Here is a 26,872-nt window from a genome sequence, read left to right as displayed (position 1 = left end):
TGGTCCTCTGCTACTGTAGCCTATCCACTCAAGAGGTTTGATGCTTTGTGTGTTCAGAGATGCTCTTCTCCATATCACTGTTGTAATGTGTGGCTATTTGTGTTACTGTCACCTTCCTGTCAGCTTTGGCCAGTGTTTTTTTCCCAAAAAACTGCTTCTCACTGCTTCTCTCTTTCTTGTTTTTGTGCCATTCTCTGCAAACTCTGAAAATCCCAGGAGATCAGCAGTTTCTGAGATGCCACTCTGGCACCAACAACCATTCCATCGTCAAAGTCACTTAGATGACATTTCTTCCCCATTCTGACATTTGATCTGAAAAACAGCTGAACCTCTTGACCATGTATGCATGCTTTTATGACTTTTATTGCTGCCACATGATTGGCTGATTAAATATTTGCATTAATATCTGGAGTACAGGTCAGCCTAATAAAGTGCTCAGTGAGTGTACATTCCTAATTGCCAAGATTAGGGGTTACAATGCACATTATGCTGTGGGAAAAACCCTGTTCTTCATTATACCAGCTAAATGAACAGTTACTTATCTAACTAGATATTCAAATCTTTAAATATAAAATATAAAAAGGAAATGACAATACTCCTCCCCATCCTCGTTATGCAGCTAATTAGCATTCGCCATTGTCTTGAATGCCGTATAAGCAAACCACATAAAATCAATTCACAGATTATCTCCAAAACAATATGCTATTAGTTAGATATAATTAGCTATTATGCATCATTATTGGCTGACACCACAATTAAGTCCATGATACTGCTGCATGGTAGTTAATGGGAATTGTATGGTAACCAGAGGGGACTCTCAGCCAAAAGATCTCTAACAATATATCTGACTAACAATAAAACAGAAAGTACACGGTTCTCTTTAATTACAAGCGAACATTACTGATAACTCAATAAACAGAGCCTGGCAGATGGAAAAGAATGCCTTGAGTGGTGTTTCAGACTGCACTTTCCAAGTCTCATCCTTTACATTAACCACTATGAGCTCTGAAACAACACTGATCCCGCACCTGGAAAGTTCAACAACATTTTCAAATATAATTTGCCATATTATAAATGTTGTGATGTTGGAAATAGTTTTTAAGCTATTTAAATCCAAAGACAATCTTTGAGAGCCGTTTAAACACTGCCTGCTCAGGAGACTTATCTATAAACAGACTAGCTAGGAACAGTAAAGCAGCTAACATCAACATGCCCTTAGCTAGCAAAACATTCACAAAATGCCACATATAAAAATGCACTATGGTTAACACTGTGACTATCAGCTATGCTTAGCAACCATTCCCTGAAAAACAGTGATTAAACGGTATAGATTTAACCCAAATCAGATAGCAATACTCCTTCTTATAAACAATGTAGAGCACAATCACTGTCACCAAAACAAACAACAGTTCATTAGCATCTGAAACTTTGTTGAGCCTAAAGGTGTTGAAGATAATAAATAATAAATCAATTGCCATGAGTTATTAATAGCTCTTTTTGATGCACATGGAAATCTAATTTAGATGATTGCAGCAATCGAGCCTCAAAGCAGCCCACCCCAGAGACAGCACAGCTACAGCCAGGCAACATGTTAATGACGGTTTGAGCTTCTGTTCTCACTCAATATGATGCTTTGTAAATGTAATCCAACCATTTATAAAAAGCTATTGACTGACCAACATCAGACCTCATCAGAAGTCGTCTTTGGCTTCCTAGTTTTTGTCAGGTTTGACTCATGGTCCAGTTGTGGATACAAGCATTGCATCATGAATATGAATAAATGACAAATAAATACTGAATTCTGAAAAAACTGACCTTAAATCTGCATTTATATGATCCAAATTACATTTAAAAATACAGATTAAAATGCAGATTACACGTTGTATGCATATTTGGGAAATGGTATATTATAAACTGAACGGTTTCATACTATTGTATGAGGATTGTAAATATTGTACATAACTGCACACATCTGCATATGTTCCCCTCCTTATACATGTCCAAACAACTTTCACGTGTCAGACCACGAAAAATAGCAGTGCTACCCCCCCAACCGCGATCACTAAAGCCACATCTCTGAGGCTCTCTTTTTTTTTTTTTTAAAGGACCACCGTCGGTGGCAATTTGCCATTTAAGTGAAGTCCTCTGGGGTTTATTGTTTGACAGCAATGGCTGCCTTTGTTAACAGAAGCCCTCAGCCCATTTAACTCAGCAGCATTACAGCACCACAATGGCGGCCCTCCCCTGGTGAGCAGTCAGTGATTTAGCGGCAGCACCCAGTGGGAGTGCATGGAGAAGAATCGGGGGCTGGGGGCGGGAGGGTGCATTAGTCTCTCCGGTGTCCAGCACACTATTCTGTCATGACTGTTGCGTTTACCACCAAATGAGGCGCCAATGCTAAATGACTTCATTGATTAATGGGTTGAGTCAAAATTAAAAACTCAATTAAGATGTGATTTCTAGGAAGTAACAGAAGACCGTGGCAGAAACTGAGTATCCCTTCTTTTGTATGGTCACTGAGAAAAGATCATTAATTTAACTATGGCATTTATATTCAATTCATCTCAAATTTGTGAGGGGATTGACACTTTGTAGGCAATTCATACAAATGTATTGAAATATTCCAAAACAAGTTATTTTCATTAATATAATGCAGTATTAAATGTACTATAGGTCTTCTTTATTCATCCAACAAACAATTTTAAACATTAATATACAACTGGATTGTTTTTTCCTACACACAAAAGGTAAATAGTGAAAGCAGCGGAAGTACATTCAGTCAGTAGGTAGCTATTCTCCACTTCATAGTGCATTTTGTCATAACATTTAAGAGCAGACCACTGAAAATTGAAAGGCTAGTCATAACACAGGTCGATTTTTGAGGTTTTATCAGTGAACAAATCTGAGCTGAAATCGTCTCCCATCAAGCGTAAACTTGTAAAATATGAACAACAGAGACAAGCCCCCCCCAGGACTAGGGCTATGGAAAATCAGTTTTCCAGTGCATTAAACTTCATCACTACAATTTTAAAGTGAACCCAACAGAGCTGGTCTTTTTAAAACTTCCCAGGATTGGTTAATCAACAAAAGGTGTGGAAAAACCTCAATGGGAATATGAAGGTAATGCCAAATTTATGCAAGCTCTGGCACACCTTTCTGAAGTAAGTTGGCAGACTTAACACCTATGGGTCTGTTGGTGTCACCCAGTTAGACTTCTGTTGGCACCTAAAATAGCGGTGCAGCCAGGATGAAAATAACTTTTTGAAGCTGATCAAGAAGTCAAGGTTTCATCTACCTTGAATTATAAATGGCAAGAGATAGAATTTTGTAGTCTCACTCTTGATCTAACATGTTCAGATCCCCACAGCCTGTTACCTGCTATTTCCAGATATAGGGAGAAAATCATTCTTTATATACCCTGCAAAATTATTTGGTGTATAGGAAACAAACAAATATAGGCATATTACAATACACTCATAAAATCCTCATCGGCTTCAGTGCTCAGGTCTGCTGAATTGGGTCGCAAACATATTTGAAAAGAGACCACTATCAAATCATGCTATCAAGCCATAATCACATTTAAGAATGCTCAGCTTTACAGAGAACTCTATTGTATACTATTTTAGTATGTTAATATGTTACCTAAATACATTGCTCTTGCCAGCTAATGTACATACATAAACATGGGTGTTCCTTTAAGTAATACGCTATTTATGTTACAATGTGCAATTTTAATTATGTCACAATTTTAATTAAATTACTTTTTTAGACATGTAGTAACAATTAAAATCCATTATAGTTCAAAGATTTACAATGTGAGATGTAATGAGAACTTGTGATTTCTGGTTACCAAATAAATCAATTTCAATGACACAGATATTTTACTAATTTTATTCTTCTTGTTCACCACTAGCTATTGGAAAGATACGTTTTGACTCCCAGGCAGATTTTTCTGTTCCTAATCAGAAATCATTGCTGAAAAACATTGCTGGCAGCCTGCCAGCAAAAATAGTAGTTAATTGCATCTGTGCATTTGCACCTGTATTTTAAAGGAATGCAATAACCGCGTTAATCAATTCATTATATAAGCTTGTTCTCTCCTGTGAAAATAAGCTGGCGATGTAGCTTTAAAACTGAGTGCGGAATTGGGGGGTATTTAGTGACAGTATACAGCTTGAAATAACCTCAACTTCTTATCTGTCAACCTGTCTATCCGTCTCCAGTACAAGGAACTGCACTTAAGGACTTGGACGCCTGGCAGAGAATAAACATGCTGTGCATTGCCTTGTGTTTGGTGGCGGGCTTATTTACTTCTGCTTGGCACGCATGTGAAGAGCCGGCCACAGCCGCCCCAAGACACCACTGCGTTCCAAATCTGTCAGCGAAGCACTTGTCTGAGTAGTCAGTCAGCTGAGAGAGAGCCGTAAACACTTGCTTTCTGAGTGTGTGAGTGTGTGTGTGTGTGTGTGTGTGTGTCTGTATCTTTCTCTGTCTGCTTGGGTAAATACATGTATGTGTGGGTTCATGCGCTTGTGTGTGTCTGTGCATGTGAATTAATAGCTTAACTGAACTGATTGCTAATTCCGCTCATAGCAGTGTTGCACATGGAAATCTAATTTAGATGATTGCAGCTATCGAGCCTCAAAGCAGCCCACCCCAGAGACAGCACAGCTACAGCCAGGCAACATGTTAATGATGGTTTGGTCTTCTGTTCTCACTCAAAGTCCTGTCTTGCGGTGAAGAGAGAACTTTCCAGAAAGGCAGTGGAATATAGATGTGATAATGTGAAATGATAGAAATGTCAGGGGTAATGACAGACCTAAGGATCTCTGCAGTCAGCAACGCTATTCTCACTTTGAAATGAATTTAATAAGGGGGGGGAGGGTCAGATTTTGAACCCACGTGCAGTAGGAGCAGCATTCAAAATGGATAAACTTAGTAAAAGGTCAGGGTCAGGACACAATCTAGAGCCAGGGGGACAACTTAGGACTGTCACTACCGGAGATCAAACCGTATTTTGGCCTGCAGTAATGGCGGGAGCTCGGCTGACTGGACCGCTTTGAAAATTACCCATAATCCCAGATCTGAGCAAGTCTCTTGCCTTACAGATCCACTGTAAAATCACTTCTGATACTTTCCATCTTTTGTCAGGTTCAATTACCCGTTTCTGTGTAGCTACAAAAAAAAGGATAGCGAGTCCATAGCCCTAGCCTTTACTGTGTCTTAGAAAGGGCTTGCGAAGTAAACTGACCTGCCTGGCAGAATGAAGAGGACTTAAAGCGGTGATACAGATGTGGGTAGAAACCATAGAGGAAACTGGGAGGGCTTTCTGGAAAGCCTCCTGCTAGAGCTTGCAGATAAAATGTGATTTAGACCTGTTTAGATATGATCAGTACCCTGCAAGGGAGGCAGATTGCAAGGCCACTCCTATTCATCTTCAGAGATGGCTTCTTTTCGGTGCTACAGCTTATTTAGATTGGCCGACAGCCAGTTTCTAGTCACAATATGGCCCGTGGGGCAAGTCTGAACTGACCTGAACATCGTGCATTAACTTTGTACATTCTGTCCCGTTTGACCACAAATCCTTCATATTTATTGGCCCCAAGTAAGAAAACATATGTGTATTTCACTTACAAGACCTGTGTTGTAAACAGTATTTCAAAACAGAGACCGCAGCAACTCTTTTTATGACAAGTTATTGAATAAGAGCCAATGGATGTACATTCAACAAAAATATTTGCCCTCAGAATTGCTGGGAAAACATTGAGTCTCCATAGGTCACAGTTTCGCAGCAGCACTGCAATATTTTATTTTCTGTAACTTTAAAAGGGAACTACACTACCATTTTGTGTGTTTGTGTGTGCGTATGTTTATGCGTGTGTCCATGTGTGTGCGTGTAAATGTGAAAATGCGTCAAAACGGATTAATTTTACAGAATATGGTTGTGCTTTGGCCAAATGTGAAAGAGAGGATGGGTCTTTATCACATGCACATGATAAAAGTTGCCTATGCCTTTCAACGAAAACCTCTTGGAGGTTGGGTTACCATGGCAGCGGTTGAAATCATGGAATCTTAATCCAGTCTGAAAGGTCAGGAGAGGTTGTCAGAGTCCCTTTCTGCCTTTGAGGCTATGCCGGAGTGGAAATATTATGGCTCATTAGAGTCGCAAGCTGATTCCTCTTCCATTAAATACTGGAGGCAAAGACTAACCTTTCTCTTCACTTTCCAAGTGCCAGATATATACCCTCAAAATGCATGACTAATTACTTCCAACGAATGCTAGTCTGATGCTTTCATAATGCTCCTGAAATCTTTGGCTGATGTATGCTGCAGAGTAATATATATAAAGTACAAACCATCCCTAACTGCCAATTAAGATGATGATGCTACTGTAAATGCATCGGCGTTCATCTTTCTGACTGCCTTGTCTGCTACGATATACATTACCTTAATGATCTCTGTTTGCATTACAAGGAAGAAGGGCATGTACTGTAACTTGTAAAACATGCAGGCTGTCTAATATGAGTTGCAATAAGCCTCTTCATAACTACTCTTTGTTTGTGGCGATGGGTCTATTTGCCTGTGACTAATGTCTGATCTGATGTGAAGTGCAATGCTCATTCTCTGTAGTTATGCTGTGGGGGGATACATATCTGCAGATACTAGGCTGGTTTTCAACCCACAGAAGCAGTGAAGTCTGTTCTGTACATTAATGGACAAGGAATAAAACAATACAGTATCTGAGACAGTATCTTAGTCTTTTCTAAATCAGTTCTTTGTGCGGTGCGATGTAGTTTCACTCCCCTGTAGGAAGACGCATTCCCGCATGGCACATTGAGACGGGCTACAGGGCATTCCCTCTGAATGTTTCTCAGAAGGAGCGGGCTATGCCGTGGCCTTGCTTACCTCCTGTCCGAATGGACACAAAATGATTCTGGGTGTAAATGGCACCCAAATATAAGAGACTTGGCAGCTTAATTGTACGCCTTGGCCCTTCTGCTGTGGCAAAGCAAGCTATTCTTAACCCACATCAAGCACAGCGAGTGCCACAGCAGTTTCTGTGTTGTGCTAGGGCTGGCTAGGCTGGTGTGAGAGGCAGCCTGATAAAGCTGAGAGGACAGCAGGGACAGGGGCACAGGCACTAACAAGGCTGGCTTTGAAGAGACTTGCACACCACAGCCAAACTCAATATACTGTCTGTGTCACGGACAGCACTCTGTGCTTTATCTAGATGAAGTGAACTGCACAAGCCCCAGTTTATAAACAGCCTTACATTTTAGGCTTTAAATGGCTAAACACTGCCTTTAAAGGCACCTTCAAAACTTACACCAGCATTACCTTGGAATAAACTTAGTCTGTCTCTATAATCACAATTTCACACCATTTCTCAATTCCTAGCAATTAATGTAGTTTGCACAAACTTGTACATTCAAATAGGATCAAACAACAAATGTCTGAATAGTTAAAAACGTATTCAATTATTATTATTTTACATTAAAAAGATTTTTATTTTTTATTATGATTATGAAAAAGTATTTTGATTCTTTTCAAGTAAACACCACAATGTGGTGTGGGTCAAGGCTGGTACCTATTGATCATAAGCTATCATTCAGCGATCTCAGACAAAGCAGGTATTGACAAATGTGTGCCTTGGACATTTCCCAATACGCTCAGATTGACTGAATCATTTATGACTTCCTCAAAAAGGTGATCGAAGAAAACAAAAAAGGCAACATTGTACGTAATAAAAAAGACAGCCTGTCCATCACTGGCAGCCAAACAAGTGAGAAACACAGGGAAAACACATCAAGCTTGGTCTACGCCACTCTCCATCAGCCTACACAAGCTTGGTCTATGCCACCCTCCATCAGCCTACACAAGCTTGGTCTATGCCACCCTCCATCAGCCTACACAAGCTGCCTTTTTTCTACAGTAGTTGGATACAGTTTATATTCACTGACATCACCTTCAGAGCTGCAGTCCAGACAATGATACATTGAAATATATATCTTTCGCATTGTGTGATACATTGTTTCACCCAGAATTTGTTGCCAATGTCTTTGTAAACAGATAAATCTGACACTGTCGACACCTCCATAACACTTAGCAATGCCAGGCATGAGTAATTATAGACGCTCATAATTACCTAACATGCAACATCTAAATTGTTGTTCTCCTAAAAGTATATACTGAAGTATTATAAATGTTGCTTTAAAATATGTTGACAGGTTTATCAGTGTTAATGACCTTCAATTCAATCAACATTTGTGACTAGATGCCACAAACAGTGTACCATTGCACAGTTCTCAACTGCTGAATCCTAAAAAATCCTGAATCCTGAAAAATCTTGAATCCTGACATTTTTTTTGGCAGATTCGATTTTGGTCAAAAATGACATAAGCGCAGATCTGCAATCTTTAAATACTCGTCTATCATTCAGCTATCGTAAACCATTATGCATCACAATGTGCAAATATGAAAAAAAAGTTGTGAAGATGTCATTATTGTCAAAGTCCTTTTTGACTTGCTGCATTAACACTATAGAAAGGACAAATTTAATTTGGTTCTCATCAACAACAAGCAACTGAAGAGCTTCTATAAGCTAAACAAGTGCAGTATGGCTTGACGATAGCTACAAATAGCTATGCACTAACATAAGTATAATAAGTGCTACTAAAAGATCATGTGCTAAGGTCATGTTACATCAGCATCAGTCCGTATGTTCTTTTTCTCTTTAAAACTCATCCACCATAGAAGCATATAAACAACATCCGATTTTAATTATATTTCCGATGAAGATCACATTCATGAAGCACAATAACTATGTTAGGTAAAAACCGGAAGAAGCAGACTAGCCTACATGATAAAAGCAGCCACTCGTTAATGGGTTGCAGTTTCTTATTTACAACATCATCAACTTTCTCATGGACCTGCTATGTGAGGTGTGTAACATTTATGTCTTCGTTCCCTGTTCATGCAAACCACAAAAGCTGTGTGTTCTCTGTAGAGAAGAGAGACGGTGCTAAGAGTGTTAAAGCGCACTCCAAATAGTGGAGTTTTGTATCATTTTCTCAATGTGCCTATAATATGCCTCAATTCATTCACTGTTAGCAAAACAAAACGGCAATACTTTAGAAATAAAAAGTTATGTTTATATCCAGTGTTTCCCCCCACATAAAGGCAGCAGCCACGTGGTGGCACTGCTAGAATGTTCCATGCTGTTTTGTGAGGCTGTTAAATGGTTAATTAGTTCAAAATAAATTTGTTGAAACAAACAAGTAAAACTATAGCCTGTATTGTCTTCAGTGTTATTTGTTTAAGGGAGCCTTATGGGAGTCACTTGTGGTATTGTTTGCTACGCCAACTGTTCCATACCATGTTGATGATTGGCTTTATGGCACAAGCAAACGAGGTGCTAGCATGAACATCTGTAGTATCAGCTATAGTAATGTTCCAAAAATCAGCTGTGCATGTGAGTTGCACCATATTTGTCTCCTGAAATCTGTGTGCCGCTGCTAGGGGAGACACTCTATTCAGTTGTGTCCTTTATTTATTAGAAAACAGATTCACAACACATGATTTCATAATATGTATTATAGGTCGCTAAGGGTGCAGAAATATGCAATAATGACACTATAATGCTGAACAAACATCATATCGCGAGTATGAGGTTTAAAAAAACACTGCATTTCAAGTATTAAATCACATAACTCTTAAACCTCCCACCTAAAGCTCATGCGTACATTATGGAGCTCGTTGACACCCCTAGACCTAGTGTCCTGCCCCCAACTACTCCGACCTCTTCACAGCAGTAGCTGATAGGCCGATTCTCACACCTAGGTCATTTCTAGGTGAGAATCTGTGACAAACGATCACAAAACTTTGAAGACAAATTTCTCAAAACACATACACACACTTTAACAAATCATATCAGAGGATTGGTCAATCCCAATAAGTGACATCTCATTTTGTAACTCTGATCATCTAGTTTCACATTTTAAATAAAAAGTAAAAAATCAAGTTCTGAGCCATGATATCTCGTAGTGTCTTATAAAGCTGTAGTATTCAACTTTTTTCAATGAAATTTCCATGATAAATCGATCACGGTAAACGGCCAAGATAAATCTCTAGCTAACAGGGAATGAGATTTGGTGGGAGAAATTCATCACATCAGATCATGTTTGTTTTCTCTAAATTGCTTTCTTCAGAAGCAAATCATTGTTTACAAACAAACTCATATCATTTTGTCACTTTGAGTTACAATTTAGGGGCATGCTCAAATGATTCCGTCCATAATGTTCGGTGTTACAATCACAATGGCAGAGTGTACAATCAAGCAAAGTAACTGGCAAACTTTGAGGCTGAGCTGATGACAAAGAATTTGTCATTGGCAATCCAAAGTAATAAAAGAGAGTTAGGCAGATCACACTTCAAGATAAGAGTCAAAGTCTGTGTGGCTTTCCCAAGATGCGGAGAAGTTAGGAAGCTACAGGGAATTAAAGCGGACTCTCACTGGCAATGTGTGGCAGTTTCTACTCGACAGGTAAACATAAATACATTTTATTTGTCATTTGATTTTTGCCAGACAGATAGGTAACAGTTTTAGCCTTCCTAAAAAAGTAAATATCCAATATGTTTAGATTAGATCCTGGTTGCAGAAAGGCAAACTAGCCAGCTAGCAAGGTAGCAATTCAATTTATTTTGCTATCAACTGAGTATGCCAACTACCAAGTTAGCTAGCTACCTAATTTAGTTAAAATAAAATAACCCACAAAACCAGCATGAAAACCTAACATTAAGGTGTCAGAAATAATCTTGACTTTAATTTCCATTTCAAGCCTAGAATGCTGTGGTCAAAATAATAATTAACTCTTCCTAAAAGCAGCCCTTGATAAACATGTCTAGCAATTGCCACATCTAAATCCATGTTCCTGCTATCTTTCCTGCCAACTTTTGGAAGATACAGTCTGCCAGGTTACTCTACATGAATCACTGAGTCACTCTTCCAGCACCAGGATTCTTGCCAAATAATATAAATAATATGGATGTTCATACTGATTGTTCTTCCAATATGTCAGCAACTTTGGCTGTATTTAAATTTCCATTAGAATGTTGCATCTGTTACCACAAAGGTGAAAGAAATGCGTACTACACCTTACTTGAATTAACAATTTTTAATTCACAATTTGATGAGTTCAGTGATCTTTAAAATAAACTTGCCAGATACTGTTGGAGAAGACAAAAAATATCCATGACTTCTATTTATTTTTAAATAAAAGTTAAGGACAAGTGTTTATTTATTCCAAGGCAACGTCTGGCCTTAAATAGCTACTTAATGACAGGTTTAATCAGTGATGCCTGGGAAAAAAAAAAGCACATTTTGTTTTGCTTCTGGAAAGATCTAAAGCATTCACTGCAAAGGGTTAACAGGGGGCCTGCGTCTCTGTTTGTCTGTGAGGATGGCTTAGTTCCACTGGGAAATCTGAAGACTCTCGGTGGGGTTCGTTTTTTGTCATTTCTTTCATAAGAGCAAGGACAAAACAACGGTGTTTCACCCAGGGGCTTTTAAACAATTAATCAAATGAGTACTCACGACTTCTGTGGCACTGACTTGGTTGCAGGCTTGCTACTGGAAACATTGCACCTCTCTGCAGGAAAATTAAAAACAATGTCAAATGCACTGCTGATTAAACACTGTCCAAGGAGACTGCTGCCCTCAGTTTAGTCGTCTGATATGTTTAGTCATGTGACATTACATTTTAATGTGACATAACCACTGTTCCAAAGCAATGTGAATATCTCATTCCAAAATTTATAGCTGGTATGTTCATAGGGAAAAAAAGAACTGGAGAGAGACGTACTCTGGCCGTTGTATCCTGAGGTTATGTGTTGTGAGTCCTGGGCAAAGAGACAGACACAAAGACAGAATGTTCATTAGACACTGTGGAACACACAGAGGGAGGAAATAGCATGAGAACAAATAGGAAGGAAATCATGTCGCTGGAGGACTTAATTGATTTTACACTAATATAATTAGACAGAGCACACAAATCATGTGTCAGTATGTGGGCAGGGAAGGAATGTCTTTGTTAAATGATGGCACCATTAAATCAGGATTTATGGATGCTGCTTATTATTTAAAATGTCATTTAGGTCGAGCTATGGGATTCAATCCATGTCCTATTAAGATAGAAATAATAGGGTTTAAGCTGGAAATTAGACAACCTGGGATTTCATGACAGAAAACACAAAATCATGGCTGGGGCGCCAATGGCACAAGTTATGGTAACTAAATTTCTTGAATGACAATAGATTACATGCTGCTTGAACTATTGGAGTAACACGTAAAAATAGCATCACTGAGCCATCTATTATTTTCTCTGTGATATATACTGTATCCTTTCACGCCTGCCCTCACATCATTCAACTATAGGAAGGTCTGTAATCGATCCAGATGGAAGTCTGTAATTGATTGTGGCTCTGTGTATGGCCATCAAAAGGCATTTTGAGACTCAGCTTGCTACAGGTTACTGCGCAGTCGGGTTGACAAAGCTCTGTCATGACGTTTTAAGGCCAAACTAAAAATAACTTTTTGTGGGATTTGAAAATGACCAGCCACTTCGTTCCAGAGTGATAGAGGTATGGGGTACTAAATTACCCTCTAGCCACAGTGTCCATTAAATCAAAACCAGGGCACAGTAGAGCTATTTGCAAAAACTATAACCAAGGACTAATAAATATATAGAATATCCAATGGTGCCCCTTGCATTCTAATCAAATCATTAACATTACATAAAACCTCAGTGCTTATACTAAAACCTTGTAATTAGTAAGCGGTACAGATTAGATGATTATTTTTTTATCTCAATGAATTCACTGCACAAAAATTAATCAAGTACTGTGATATTGGAGAACAGCAGTAGGTCCTGTTATCCCCATGTGATAGCAATAACTACTGTAAAACTGTCTTTCTTCTCTAGTCATTAAGTATCTTATCTTGGACTGCTCCAAAGCTTTGACCACAGATAGACAGTTCTGGCCTCTAATGGACACAACATATACAAACTGTACTGTAAATGCCATTAAAGTGATCTGGCCTTCAGTATAGCTACTGTATATCTGACTCTATTGCACCTTTCATTCTTAAGAGAGAACTAGTAACATATTCAGTTTTTAAGTGCAATGGATTAAACAATCTGTTTGCTTTGAATATCCTATGGTAGACCTAAGAGCTATGATAATAGTTTGTTCCTGTAGGTTACTTTCATTTGGCTGCTTACTGTATTTACAGTGAAATACTCATTACATTATTTAGCAGACGCTTTTATCCAATAAGACATATAAAACGTGTATATCAAAAGTCATACAACAAACAACCAAACAGATCAGATAAGGTACAATTCATATATGACACATTGACTATATTTACACAATATGTCCAATGTGGTTATGCTAGCTTCTGTTCAGCAGGTTTGCTGCTTCATTCTTAATTCAGCGGGAGCCTTTGACTGGCCTGGAATCTGAATTCCCAGGTCTCTGTCAGCAGCAGGTTGATATGCATATTTAAAACTCTCAGGGCCGTGGGCCTCTGGGAAAAAGAGAGGTCAGCACTACCTCCCTTCTAGTGCAAAAGACTGGAAGAGTCTGAGCTGTTAAGATGCTCAAGTCGTATCATTATGTCCATAATCTATGCAAATCATGAACCGAAGTGAAACCTGACTATAACTGACTTCCCTACAGGTCCACTGGGTCCTAATTTCCTGAGAACAAAAACACGGAAAAAAACCCCCCAAAAAAAAAAAACCAGAATTTAAAATGTAAATGTCCCACAGCAGTGGAAATTCATTCTTGTACAAGGTTTGTAATTAAATGCTTTTTTTAAGGGATGATATATTGAATCAATACAATAGCACCTAACAGTTCCCATAGGGTAGAGTAATGGAGCTAGATTAGTAAAAACTTATTTTGTGCAGCATATACCACAAGGGCTATGTTAAGCTCAATTTGACACCCATTCAGGCATGTGAGGAAACACACACAATCAACAGCAATAATTGGATTGTTGCTTAATGCAGTACATTTCTTCATCTACTCAGTTTATGTACCATAATACATCACAATATCAGAATATTCAACATTTAACATTAGCCAAGCCCCACAGGATAAATCAATTTGGTCTATGAAAGACTATAGAGCTTGATCTTTATTGATTAACCTCTTGACCTGTATTAAAGTGCTTGCAAATTCAAACAACCATGATCTGAGGGATATATAGGATGACCCTGAATAGTGTTTTCAACTCGCAGTCGGAAATCCTCCATGTTATTTCCAGCCGCTGTTATCTGATTGCTTCTTTGATGTACAATTCAGACATAGTATTTGACAATGATTATTTACTCTCTAGTCATTCCAGAGTAATTCTATGTTCCACAGGTTCATACACCTGTAAATTGAAGTCAGCTAAATGTGAATAACAGTTAAAGCCACGCAGAAGAGTAAATCTATTTCAGGTAAATGGTGCAAACTGTGAGGTTAATGGCTACAGCTGGATGTATACAACAACATACTTCTAAAGCTACAGTGGTTGTATAAAGCCCTTGAGTAGAAGTGCAAGTATGAGCTGTAATCTATTATTCTGCTTGCTTGAGCTTGTGACACTGAATATTTCTGCTTGCGTATACCTGAGAGACTATGTGTGCCTAAGTACATATAAGTGTGTTGCCATGTAAGAGTGTGTGAGTGCTTGCGGGTGTGTTTGCGTGCGCGTAATGTATGTGCATATGCACGTGATAGTGCGAGTGATAGGATACATGTGTGCATGTTTGAATTGAGTGTGTCTGTGTGCTTGTGAGTCTATGTGAGTATGATTATATTAATTCAATATTATAATAATAACCAGTATAACCCTCAGAACATGGTTATATGCTTACGTACATGTGTGTGTGCATAACAGCATGGAATAGAGCATACTGTGTATGGTGTGTGTGTGTGTGTGTGTGTACCCATCTGCGCATGGGCACAATGTTTTCAGAGGGAGAGGGTGTCCTGGAGCTCACCTTGGAGGGGATGGGAAACTTGGTCTGCTCTGCCTTGCCTGGTGTGTGGATGGCGGTCAGGGGCGGAGGCCACGAGTGGGTCATCTCCTGCGGAGTGAAAGATCACGTCAATAAGCAGGCCTGCTCACACCGTGGGGCCACTCCAACCCTCTCCGGCACACTCCTCTTCACCAGCCATATGCACACACTCCAAGTAAGTGCATGATTCAAGGAGCAGAATACTTCTCTAATTACCTCAGTTCATAGGCCGCTAAAGGCTCATGCATATTAATGGGAGAGATGTAAACTGTGTCATGCTGGACTTCTATCGCATTTCATTATGGTTTGTTAATTTCTGTAACACTTTACCTGAACCCCTCGACATCAGGCTGATATAACGCAGGCATACACATGATACAAGAAGTCAAAAGATGGCATAACAGATGATGTCAGTCGATGTCAAATGATAGCATTTACTGATAAGTCAGTTTTCTAAGACAAATGTTACTGTCAAAAAATGTACTGATAAAAGTATGACAGTGTTATGTAATTTGACATGATATCCTGATATCATCTGTAATACCATCTTCAGTCCGCTGTTATGTCATGTGTATGACAGAGTCAAAATTATGGTGAGACGGCTCAAGTAAAGTGCTACATTTATTTCTTCTCCTGCTTGTGATTGGTCCCTCTTCCCAGTAGGGGAAGCTGGGAAGCGTAGTCCACAGAAGATCAGACGCAAGTGGGCGCGCGCACCGCCCGGCTGCCTGTCTCCCGGGTGCGTACCGCACTTCCTCTTCCTTTCCCCTTGCTCCGCTTTTCGGAGCGGGAGACAGCGTTCAATTTGCGATGCTCCCGGTGCGAGACTGAGCCGCGCGGATTTGTCTGCGGCCCGCTCGACATAATGTGCTCTGATTTCGGTTCACTCGGGGACGCTTGTGCGAAGGAAAAAATAAAATTGAAATAAACCCATTCCTATATTGGGAACGGAATGCGGGAGATGAAATGGGGACACCACCAAAGAATCTTCAATTTAGAGAGAGGAGAGGCTGCACTGAGAAGACTAATGGGCCAGATTATGAAGACATAAACAAAGCCTTGCACACACTCAATTACATAACTTATGCTGTCCCAGCATTTTTATTTAATGTCAACGCTGTTAATACAGGATATAATATGCTTACTGTACAGGTTTGAAGTAAACAGGAACGTGCTTATCTAATGGCTGTCCTCACCCAAACCACGAGGAGGTTTACAACCCTGTTTTAGATTCCAAAAACTTAAGAAGAATGTTATGAGTAAAATTTTCTATTAACTGAAAAATAAAAATATGCCACAAGAAAACTAACATTGCCAAACAATTGCTTTTACATTTGATTGACACACGAAGGCCAACATTCATTATCGCGTGTTGTTCACGTCAGTCGATTAGTTCGTTTTCAGTTTGTTTACAGAGATTACAGAATTACTTAATTAATTAATCTGGCTTGTGAAATAAATCTGACATGCAGATATGGTGAAGTATACAGCCTGACGTGTGTGAGAGACAGTCACTATGGGATCACCTACGCTGTCAGACACAATAACAAGACAGGTCACCTGCCAGTGAATTAGAAGCGCCTATTTAAATGCATTTACAGTACATTATGTTCAAGAGCAATGTACAGAAATGCTGGAAACCTAATATTTTCCTAACTTTTGAGTTTATATGAGTGCAATAGAGAGTATACATACACTGTAAGAGCTAATTTAACAAGGATTTGTTTGTCAGTACACATACATTAAGGGAAGTAAACAAAACACGAACAGTTACTGAGTCCTCATTTTGTTATAGCGGTTACAGCAGTTGTCCTCTGCGTGCCCTGGAGAAAGGGCTGAACACAAGGCCAGTGAAGACAGGCCAGGCCTGGCTTCCATCTGTGGCCACTTGAGGGCTAGAGTGTCTGATCCTCACCAGCTTTGTGTAGTATTTGAGAAGCACCTGCGGTTCTTCATGTTCGGCCAGCAGAGTCGAGGCATGTCTGGGCCCAAGTCAGCTGACTGTGTCAGAGTAGCTCTCTGGCCTCTTCGATTGGCGCCAACAAAGGGTCACCTCGTACTGTATATTGATTAATTGCTTCACTCTCTTCGACAGGCTGCTCATGCCCCTGCTCTGAAGAGCTGGTTTTAGCGCGTGTGCAGTGAGAAGCTGTGATAGGGCGACCTTTCTGTAGTAACACTGTTGTCAATCCTCATTCCGGATAATAACATCGAAGTGTTTGGTGCGCTAGCACCAAAGCTGAGGCACAGAGACATGATCCTTTTCTCCTTTTTACGTGTGTTTTCTCCTCAATTTGGATGCCCAATCATATACACCATCAGAGCTCATTGCTACAACCTCTGCCATCGATTTGGTCGAAAATGTACAGGTAAGCTTGCGCCATCCTCCAAATCTAAAGATGTCAGCCACTGCTTCTTAGTACAAGTCAAGCTTCAAGACACTTCTTGTACAGCTCAACAGGAAGACTGCAGGCGCCCAATGGACAGGTAGGAGACACCAGGGTGCGGTAATATCGGCTGACTGAAGCCGTCCCGTCCCCAGGCGATGTTAGTGCCGGTTGTGCATCAGCCACAGTCAGCACTGGTCTGGTCCAGTTTCGACCCCACACTGTGTGGCCCATCCAGACATCCTTCAGCCTTTTTCAATAGATGACATAATCCAGTGTGATCCTTTGACATCAGGGAACATTTTCTTTCATCAAATTAAAATTCTAAAAAAGGGTGATAAAAACAAATACAAAAACAGGCCTGGCAGTTAGGGGCGGGGGCGGAAGCAGCGGGAAGAAAAATATGAGACGAGAAAAAGAGCATCAACCGACCACCACCCTAAAACCTACTGCCGTTCTCAGTAATGAGATGAAGCAGCTTCTAAAGCACCGTCTGGCCAGGGCCGGAGAGACAGCCTGAGGGGACAGCATAACATGCATAAATATTACTCTGCGGTGTAATGTATAATATAATAATAGACCTCTCAGAGTATTACTGCTCTGCCAGGCCATTGTTTCCTGTGTCCGGCTCCGGGCAGTCTGCAGCCCACTGCTTCCCAGAACAGGGACGCAGAGGCCGGGACAGCGCATTCCCGGGTAGCCGGAGCTGTCACCCGCTACAGAGTGGGACTAGAACACTACCCACAGTGGTATTTATCTGCCTGTCAGAAATAAGCACAGTGGGACCTGTGGGCCAATTATACAAATGTGACATTTTCGGAGACCGCAACAGCGTAGCTTCAGTTCTCAGAAAGTGAAAAATAACTGAATAGTTATTTAAACTAGGCCTATCTGGCACGAGAAGTTTTCGTAATAATTGCTTTTTTAAACTTTTATATGACAGTGTTAGCACTCCCAGTTCTGTTTCAGTATTTTTTTTTTATTGTCCATTGTGCATTTTTCTGCTTTTACAATCACATGATTACTACTAAAATAACCATAAAAAACCCATAAAGAGGCTTGGTGGAGATGACTCAGTCCTGCACTTAGCTTGGGAGGGGAATCAGCTTTCCAGGATAAGGAAATCAGATGTGATTTTCTGTACATTGAATAAGGCCTTATAACTATTATTTAAAATTATTACACAATTATTATAATAATGTTTACCACTATTACCACTATTACCACTACTACTACTACTACTACTGCTAATAATAATAATAATAATAATAATATATGATAAAAATAAATATATGCAGCTTACACATTTGATCTCTAAGCAACATATTTCAATAATAAAATTGACATTTTTGGCCAGTATACAACATTTTCAGAGTATAATTCCATATACACCTGTCAAGAGGAGAACACAGCATCTTCATCTCAAAGATTTGCCAACAGTATTATTGTGGAATAGTGATGCAACTTATCATGCTTAAATCAATGACATTCTACTTTAATGAGAGATAATCGTACAATCCTTTTTGCTTGCTTTTTAGGAGATAATGGCCTCATAATGGCTGTGAATCAGACAGCAATAAGAGATGGATTGTCACATTAAATTGACACAAAAGAGAGAAGTCTTTTGTTCTGCTTTGTAAACTGAATGTTTTTTTTTTCTCCTGATGAGCCACCTCTGACAGATGCCATCTCAGCTTTGACTGTGTGCAAACACGTTAATCTCTCTAAATGGCAATCGCTCTGATAAAGTCTGACTGGTGTAGACACCTGAAGCTACCGCTAACGACGGGAGAGGGAGAAGGTGTATTCGCGTGAACAAGAGGGAGGGGTGGAGTGGGTAAACATTGCAGAGTGAGAGCACTAACACACTAATGTATGGCCTCCAGTTACTGGTCTCCCAATCGTCCAATTAGAAGATGAAAACACCTGATATTCCACTGGCTGTTTGACTAAAAATACCGGGCTGTTTATGAAGAAGGCCGGTGGCAGCTATGTCCCGGCCCGTGTCTCTGCTTGTAACATCACACTTAGCGAAGGAGTTCACAAACTCAAACCGCTGCTTTAACAGCACACCCGGAATGCGTCTGAAATAAAAATGGCGGGTCACCTGAATTGAAATCGACAAGCGCAGGATTCGAGCTGCTTTGAGCGCTTAAATCGAGCTGCAGTGGAATGAACCCGGGCTCCTCTCCCTGTGCGTTTGAAACGTGAGTCATCCCCAGGCAAAGGTGCGGCCTCTGAGGCCCAAAAAACCCAGCAGACAGCCACTCTGTGTGTTATATCTGCAGGGCGAACTCTGCGGACCGGGGCTCGACGAAGCAGTTATTCACCCGGCCTTTTGAAAAGCGGCCGCGCTAACTCATTCTCCCAGGCAGCTCAAACGTCATGTTGCCTGGCAACCGTTGCGTGACATCACTGCCCTTCCAGTGGGTTCCCACGTTTTGACAGGACCACATAATTCAGCGGGTCAGACTAGGTGCTGCCGCTTCTCCCGCTGACGTCTGTGCCGTCGTGCGTCCGCAAGGGGGGTGGGGGGGGGAGGGCGAGAGGGAGAAAGAGGGGGGGTGTGGGCGAGAGAGTGAGGAAACTCTACCGTCAAGATTATTAGCTCAGTTTAGCTGTCACATTTCGAGCATAAGCCGATGGCTTCCACAAGAGCAAACAAATACAGCTGGATCAATCTGCAAAAAGACCTTAAAGCAGACGTGCTGGTTTTAAACACATAAACGGTGACTGAAGTGTGCTTTAATCCCTGCTGTTAATTCCTGTTTACGCAACTGTTCCATCCCCATGTGCTATTGTCATTCTGATTGTTGCTTTTGCATCCTGTTGCTTTATGTCAAGAGATCTTCGCTTTCTTATGGTAAAATAAAGGATGAATAAAAATGAAATAACAATGAACTGCAAATTTACAGTTATTGAGATTGGTATTTTCAGTAGTTCACTGTTGCAATTGTTCACTTTTGAATAGCGAATATTGAAAGTGCTTCTCTATAAACTACTATAGTGTGTACTACCTACAGCACCTCAATTGGCTGAGTGGTTAAAGGCTGTTTTCCTAAATTCAACCAAGATCGTATATAAATATAAAACAGGGCCAATGATTCTTGTACAGTAATACATCTATTCACTTCTAAACCAAGAAACCAAGAGCGAGAAAGGAAAATCATAATGAGGTAAATGTCTGGCATGCTGATAAAATGTTTTTTTTCCTTATCTAATATTTGCAGTTTGGGATTCTCCAGCTTCAGTGCTGAATATCTCCCGAGAAACAAGGAAGTTCAACAATACCAGTGCAATGCCTTTCATAAGGTAATTTCTTTTTTTAAAGTAACAATTTCTGTCTCTATCACCTTCACTATGAAAGCATTTTATTCAAACTTATACTGTACCACAAAAGCTTATATCCGTCACCTCTAAAAGGGCAATTCTTCCTGCTTCACAGAAGCCTGTAATTGTCATCTCTTAAAGACAGGCTATTTCTTCCTGGCTCCACAGCCTTCAGATGGAGAAGTGGCTTTGTGCGCAAAGTACTTCAGCTATTACAAGGTGTAATTAGTGGGGAAAAGTAAGGCTGGGAGTCTCACTCACCCGCAGAATTTCCTCGACGCAGCTGGAGTCATTCGACAGGCTGACCTGCGGATGGAAGAAAAGGGTTTTTCAGGGTAAGTGGAGAGAGAAAAATACACAACGGACAGAGCAGAAAAAAGGAAGCACTTTGATGTACTGTTTGAAGAGAGGACCACAAATGGTGAACTAGATAAATCTCACATCAGACTCTACACTACAGAAAGATTCTACACTAATTATTTAGCTGAATACAGGATCTATTTTGTAATCTTCTGATACAACTAGCGACAAACAAAAATGCATTATCTTGATTAGTATAAATTGAAGCCTGTTTCTCTTCCAGTGTGAGGATAAAAGATGTATGTTTTTTTAACATGAAAAAGATTAATAATTTTTAAGGCAAATTTTATGTTTTAATTTGTTCATTTTTATAAAAAGGAAGAACATAATTAAGTTAGGATCAGAATCCCCCTCATGCATGTCCAATATACAGTTGCTCGGGCTGAAAGCCAATCCAAGGCCATTGGCAGTTATTAATTGCTCAGTAATTACATAAACCAATCATAATCATAAAGAGAAACCAACCATAATACATTTGATGCACTGCCACTTGCTTCTTGTGAATAACAGGTTCATAATTTATATTTACAAAGATGACACACAGTTAAAAAATATTGATTAAAGGTTACAGTTAAAGAAATATTAATAAGCTTTATGAATGAGGGGGAGGCATATGTATTGAGGCAAACAATGCGACTTTTTCAGCAAACAGTTTTCAGCTGCCTTCTTGATTAGTTTACTACTTGGAACATTTTAGAATATTTAATAGTGTCAATAAACATTTCTAATTCAGTAATAACATTTTCTTAATATTCAACAAAAAGTTAACATTACAATTAACACATTCCCTTCTTTTACTGATAAGTACTGATTACTGTAAAAGTAATGCATTCATTCTGAATGAAATGATGAATATACAGTATATGCCAACAGCTTTGCATTTTTAAATTGATAGGTATATTTAATTAGCAGTCATGCAATTACTCATTTAAGATAATAATCCTTTTACTGCAACAGTATTATTAGTGACTGGTTAATGACTGGTTTCGTAAGCATTGCAGGTGATATCAACATCTTGGCCCTGGAGGGCTATCTTGCCTGATTCACAAAAACCTCATTCACATACAGATACAGGAGACAGGAGGACAATTTGACAGCAACATCTGAGAAGAAATCTAATCTACTTCCTGCTTTGGATACCTAGATGATATTTTGGGACAAAAGATATACTGACAACAAAGACAAGCATCCTAATTAATGCAGAAGTAAGCAAGAATGCATGAATAAGCATTTGAACAGCAACAGGAGCACATTAAAGGAAATGCCCTGCAAGAACACCATTAGAGAAATGAGAAGCTCAACACCAGAAATTGTAGAATCCTGTGCTATGCAAAGCAGATGTCTAATACATCAGGGCCAACAAATGGATACGTGCAAATGTGTTTGCAAATGCAGTCATACACTCACGTTTTATACTGTATGTTATCTATTCCTCAAAAAGAAAAATGTACAGAGCTCAGACTTGTCCTAACAGTACAAAAACCCAGCGGGGATTCTTGACTGTACACTCCTTTGGTGTCTGTAGGGAATATGTGTGATTCTCTAAGCGGCTGGGTAACATCACTTCAGAGGATCCAGGGCTTCAAGCCCTGTGAGAGAAAAACCATGCCAAGTGTTTACTGGCTCTCAGACATAACACTAAATTGACACAGAAAATAGCTTGGATTTTAATAGGAGTAAATACAGTCCAAGGACTTATTGTTCACACCACATGAGGTATCTGTATGGCCCATTCCATTGCTGCTAGGTTACGACAGGGCTGGATTGAGCAACCTCAGACAAACTCCACTGCTCTTCTCCCTACTGGTGATGTCATGCTGCCTCCCTTCACCTGAGGAAACTTTGTGTGATTGGGAGGACATTTTGTGGCCACAGCAGGTCAGCCTATGGGAACGTGCTGCTATCCGTCCACTAATCATGCTATTGATAGGTCACAGTCTGTTGCCGGGAGTCGACAGGAAGACTCCATAAATGTCTTCGCGGCTGAGTGCAGTGTCACACGTGGGATTTACCAAGCACGCTCGTGAAGTTCCTGAAGAAGGTCCACACTGGTGCGCATGCGTGGCACGTACATGACCGATGTGGCAGGCTGTACAGGCAGGCCAGTGCCTCTCACAACATCAGAAGCGGAGTTTTATGCCATTAGGTCTCAAATGACCTCTAATCCTTCACAGCAATTGGAAAATTGAACAGTTGCCAGCAAATGCTTTTCTTCACCCCTCTCTTCCCCCCCCCCCCCCCCACCCAGAAGTTAATTTCTGTTCCCATGGAAGTACAATGCTCACGATTATCAGAAAAAACATGAATAAATCAGCTTGTTTTCTTTGTTGTATTCATGTGTAATATCAAATAGCAAATTTTTGATTGGCAGATATCTTCATGTACAGTACATACTTGATTTATATTCAGCTAGGTGAAGATTTCAATGTCAAGAAAGAGCGTGTGTTTCATGAACAATGACTTTTTTCACCGGGCTGTGCAGATATTCTGTCCTCGTAGACAGATGCTATTTATCAAATGCAGGAGATTTCTTTAGTAAATATCTCAGCTAAAAATGCACTGTGAGAGACTGTAATCTGGCAGGCACTGCATACCCTGAGATATTTTCATGAGAGTCCGATATGTATTTAAACGTCATGTTCAAAAATATGCATTCACAAAATGTAATCATTTATATAGCAATAAACTAGGCTATAACAATATAAGCTGTGTATTTCCTATTATATTTCCTATTGGGCCTTGTTCTTCTGAAGGTGCATTTAACAAATTTGTTCTTCGTGTCATTTTACATTCAGATGACTTATATATACTACAACCAAAGTGTTAAAGGTTCAATACCCCAGTACCAGTAATTCTGAGGATGTAAAAAGGGGGAGGGAGATAATACGCCTGAACCAGCTGTATGTATAAATTCCTAATATGTGACCTGTTCTATCAAAATCAGTCGTATTGACCCCAAATCATATTTGTAACATTTGAATGTAACATTTCTAATGATACCATAATTATCTCTCTACTCCAGATATCAAGGGAGTTCATTTCATTTGAGTGCCACCAAACCATGTTTTTGAAAAAACGTCTTCAAAGTTTTGTTAGTATTTTTACTCTTCACATTAAGAAGAGTCCATGAAAGCAAATACATTAACATGTAGCCACAAACGCAACTGATGTGATTGTTTGTGACTGGTGAATGGTGATAAGCTGGCTAGCCTCCAAAGATAACTGTGGTGTCACTTTCACTTTGATATCTTGTGTTTAAAACCTTAAAAACTATATATTTTACTCTGAATTTGGAATTAAGACATGCAGATTATGAAGCCCAAGATATTGTTCTACAAAATGAAGTTGGAAGCCTAAACAGCCAAAAATGAACATTTTACATAAACATCGATTTATGTGAAATTGGCCGTTGCGACTTACAATTGATTATGATAGAACGGGTCACATATTACAAATGAATGCTGCGCTTTGAAAATCTCAGTGGATAATGTTGTCTAAATTATAATAAACATAATAAATTACTAAACTATGGAAGATGCCGTTAATCATAATCTAGTTTATTACAGGCTCAGACATGTGCAGGTAATAAAAATAAATACATTTATAAAAACAGGATATTAACACAAGCCCTCTTTGAACATCTGTATACTTTTCCAGATTGTGTTTGTTGTTATACAGACACGCTAATAGTGGCTGGTATCACTCACCAGAGTACAATGCAGCGCTAAGAATGATTAACTTGAACACTATAGATAGGACAAAATGACTAGTAAGCCATAATAATCAACTTCTCTAACCGTATCGTTTGAAAAATCAGGAGAAAAAGATAGCAGAATATATTCATGAGCTCATTAAAGCTAGAATCACCTTCATTTGTCTTATTCTCCAATGTTATTTTACAAACTGCTAGCACAGAACTGTCCAGCTGAGATCTTATTTCTGGACTCCAGCAGAGATTCCCCATGTACCTGCCATTACAGTCATATCCAATGGGTCTACAAATTATTTCTCCAACATAGTCAATTTTTCCATGCGAATGAAAGATTGTCTGCGCACAACAGGCACTGGGTTCTGTGATGAGGGAAATGAGAGGAAAAAAACAAAATACTGTTTTTTTTTTTATTTCCCTTGAATACGAAATAGACAATAGAATGTGTACAGTTACAGATGCACTCATACACACCTTGCACACAGTATAATACAAGAATTTAACAGTGATGCAAAACGTTAAAACTTGCTGCATTTCCACATTTCACTGTACCACATTTTTTTTTCCTGGAATCAGAAGCAGAGACCAATAATTGGCAAAGGCAACAACAGCTTTAAAAGGCCCCACTTAGGCAATGTTTTTGGTAATTTGATGCCATATCCTAATAGCTATTAATTGAAGGGTCACTGAGGAAGAAGCAAAACTTGAAAATGCCACTTTCTTTGAATTACCTGAGAATCCAGATACACAGTACAAGCAATTACTGCAGCATCATAAACATAATCTGCTCTCAAATTATGTTTAAAGTGTACGAGTAGCTACAGGAACAAATAGGTAAATTTCAGCTTGAAGAGACAACTAAAAGGACAGATGGAAAACACAATGCATGAAACATGAAGACTTCTCAGAAACAAAATATGGACAAAGACAGACACTATGGACAGACCAACCAGAGACCTACTCATAAGCAGATGATTCATGTAAAATGGGACATTTCTGCAGACACTATGAGTGATTTATTTTTAGCATGCTACTCATGATCTACCAAACCGTTCTAAATTACAAAATCCTGCACAGCAAAATTCTGTGTTAAATCAACTCAGACAGAGTTAATTTGACTTTAACTTGAGTCCATATGAGCTAAATGTACTCTATTATAGTAAGAAGTACTCTATCAGCTGCTGTATGGAACATTTTGCTTTCTTTAGCTCCTTATTTTTGAGCTGTCTAAAAGAATGACCCATGCTGTCGAAAGCTTTGCAGACCATCCGCAATACAAGGCACACTTTTAAAGGCTTATTTACAGGTTTCACCAGGACTGCAAGTTTGCAGAAGGTGGCACTGATCCAGTTTGGGGCAACTGGGGTGAACCAGTTCTCTGGCACAACAAGAACCTGACTAAAGAGCCTTCATTCATACCAGATCATTGCTTTGTTAGCCAGGTCTCACTCTGGCCGAGAAACTGAAATAAAGGTGATCGGAACGGGAGGTGAAGAGGTCAATGTTTTTTCCGCACAGACAGCGTGGAAAAAACAGAAAGTCCTGATGAAGTTGTCAGCGTGCGTCTCTTCAAACTGTCAAAATCTTGCCGTGGTTTTTTGAGGCTGCCAGTCAGACAGACACGGGACGAGTTTAGGTTAAGGTTCGCTCAGAGGACGCACTTCTCCTGAGCAATCAGTGCCTGGCCTGAACCCAAACATGCTGGCAAAGATCTGCCAAAAAAAACTTTCCATTCAAAAAGCAGAGGGAGGAAGAACGGCAACAAATGGTCCTTCCATCTCCCAGCTCAATAAAAGGGCTATGACCGAAGGGAATTTTTTTTTGTTTGACCTAGTTAATTTCCTTCCTCTTGTGTAGCCATGGTGTTGGATTGGCAGGCCGGATTGTTTAGCAAAGCAAGCTTGGAAGAACAATCACATTTACATTTAGGCATTTAGCAATGCTTTTATGAAGCTCAGACACTCTCAGATGCACTCTCCATTCTGAAATCGGAATCCCGAATGCCTGGCAGA

At 39.7% G+C, this 26,872-nt stretch overlaps 1 protein-coding gene across 1 annotated transcript in view; it reads right to left on the bottom strand.

Moving 5' to 3' along the window:
- Positions 1-26,872, bottom strand: part of LOC133132954 (AF4/FMR2 family member 2-like) — a 173,653-nt gene that overhangs the window by 50,019 nt on the left and 96,762 nt on the right. Inside the window, exons 4-7 of the mRNA XM_061248804.1 lie at positions 21,053-21,097; positions 15,057-15,143; positions 11,862-11,898; positions 11,594-11,648 (exon numbers count right to left, since the gene is read on the bottom strand). Coding sequence (XP_061104788.1) covers positions 11,594-11,648; positions 11,862-11,898; positions 15,057-15,143; positions 21,053-21,097 — 224 coding nt within the window. The remainder of the gene's footprint in view (positions 1-11,593; positions 11,649-11,861; positions 11,899-15,056; positions 15,144-21,052; positions 21,098-26,872) is intronic.

Source organism: Conger conger, chromosome 7 (genome assembly GCF_963514075.1).
Source record: "Conger conger chromosome 7, fConCon1.1, whole genome shotgun sequence".
NCBI classification, from domain to species: Eukaryota; Metazoa; Chordata; class Actinopteri; order Anguilliformes; family Congridae; genus Conger; species Conger conger.
Note: the sequence above shows the minus strand (reverse complement) of the source record. Positions and strands in the feature narration are given on the sequence as shown.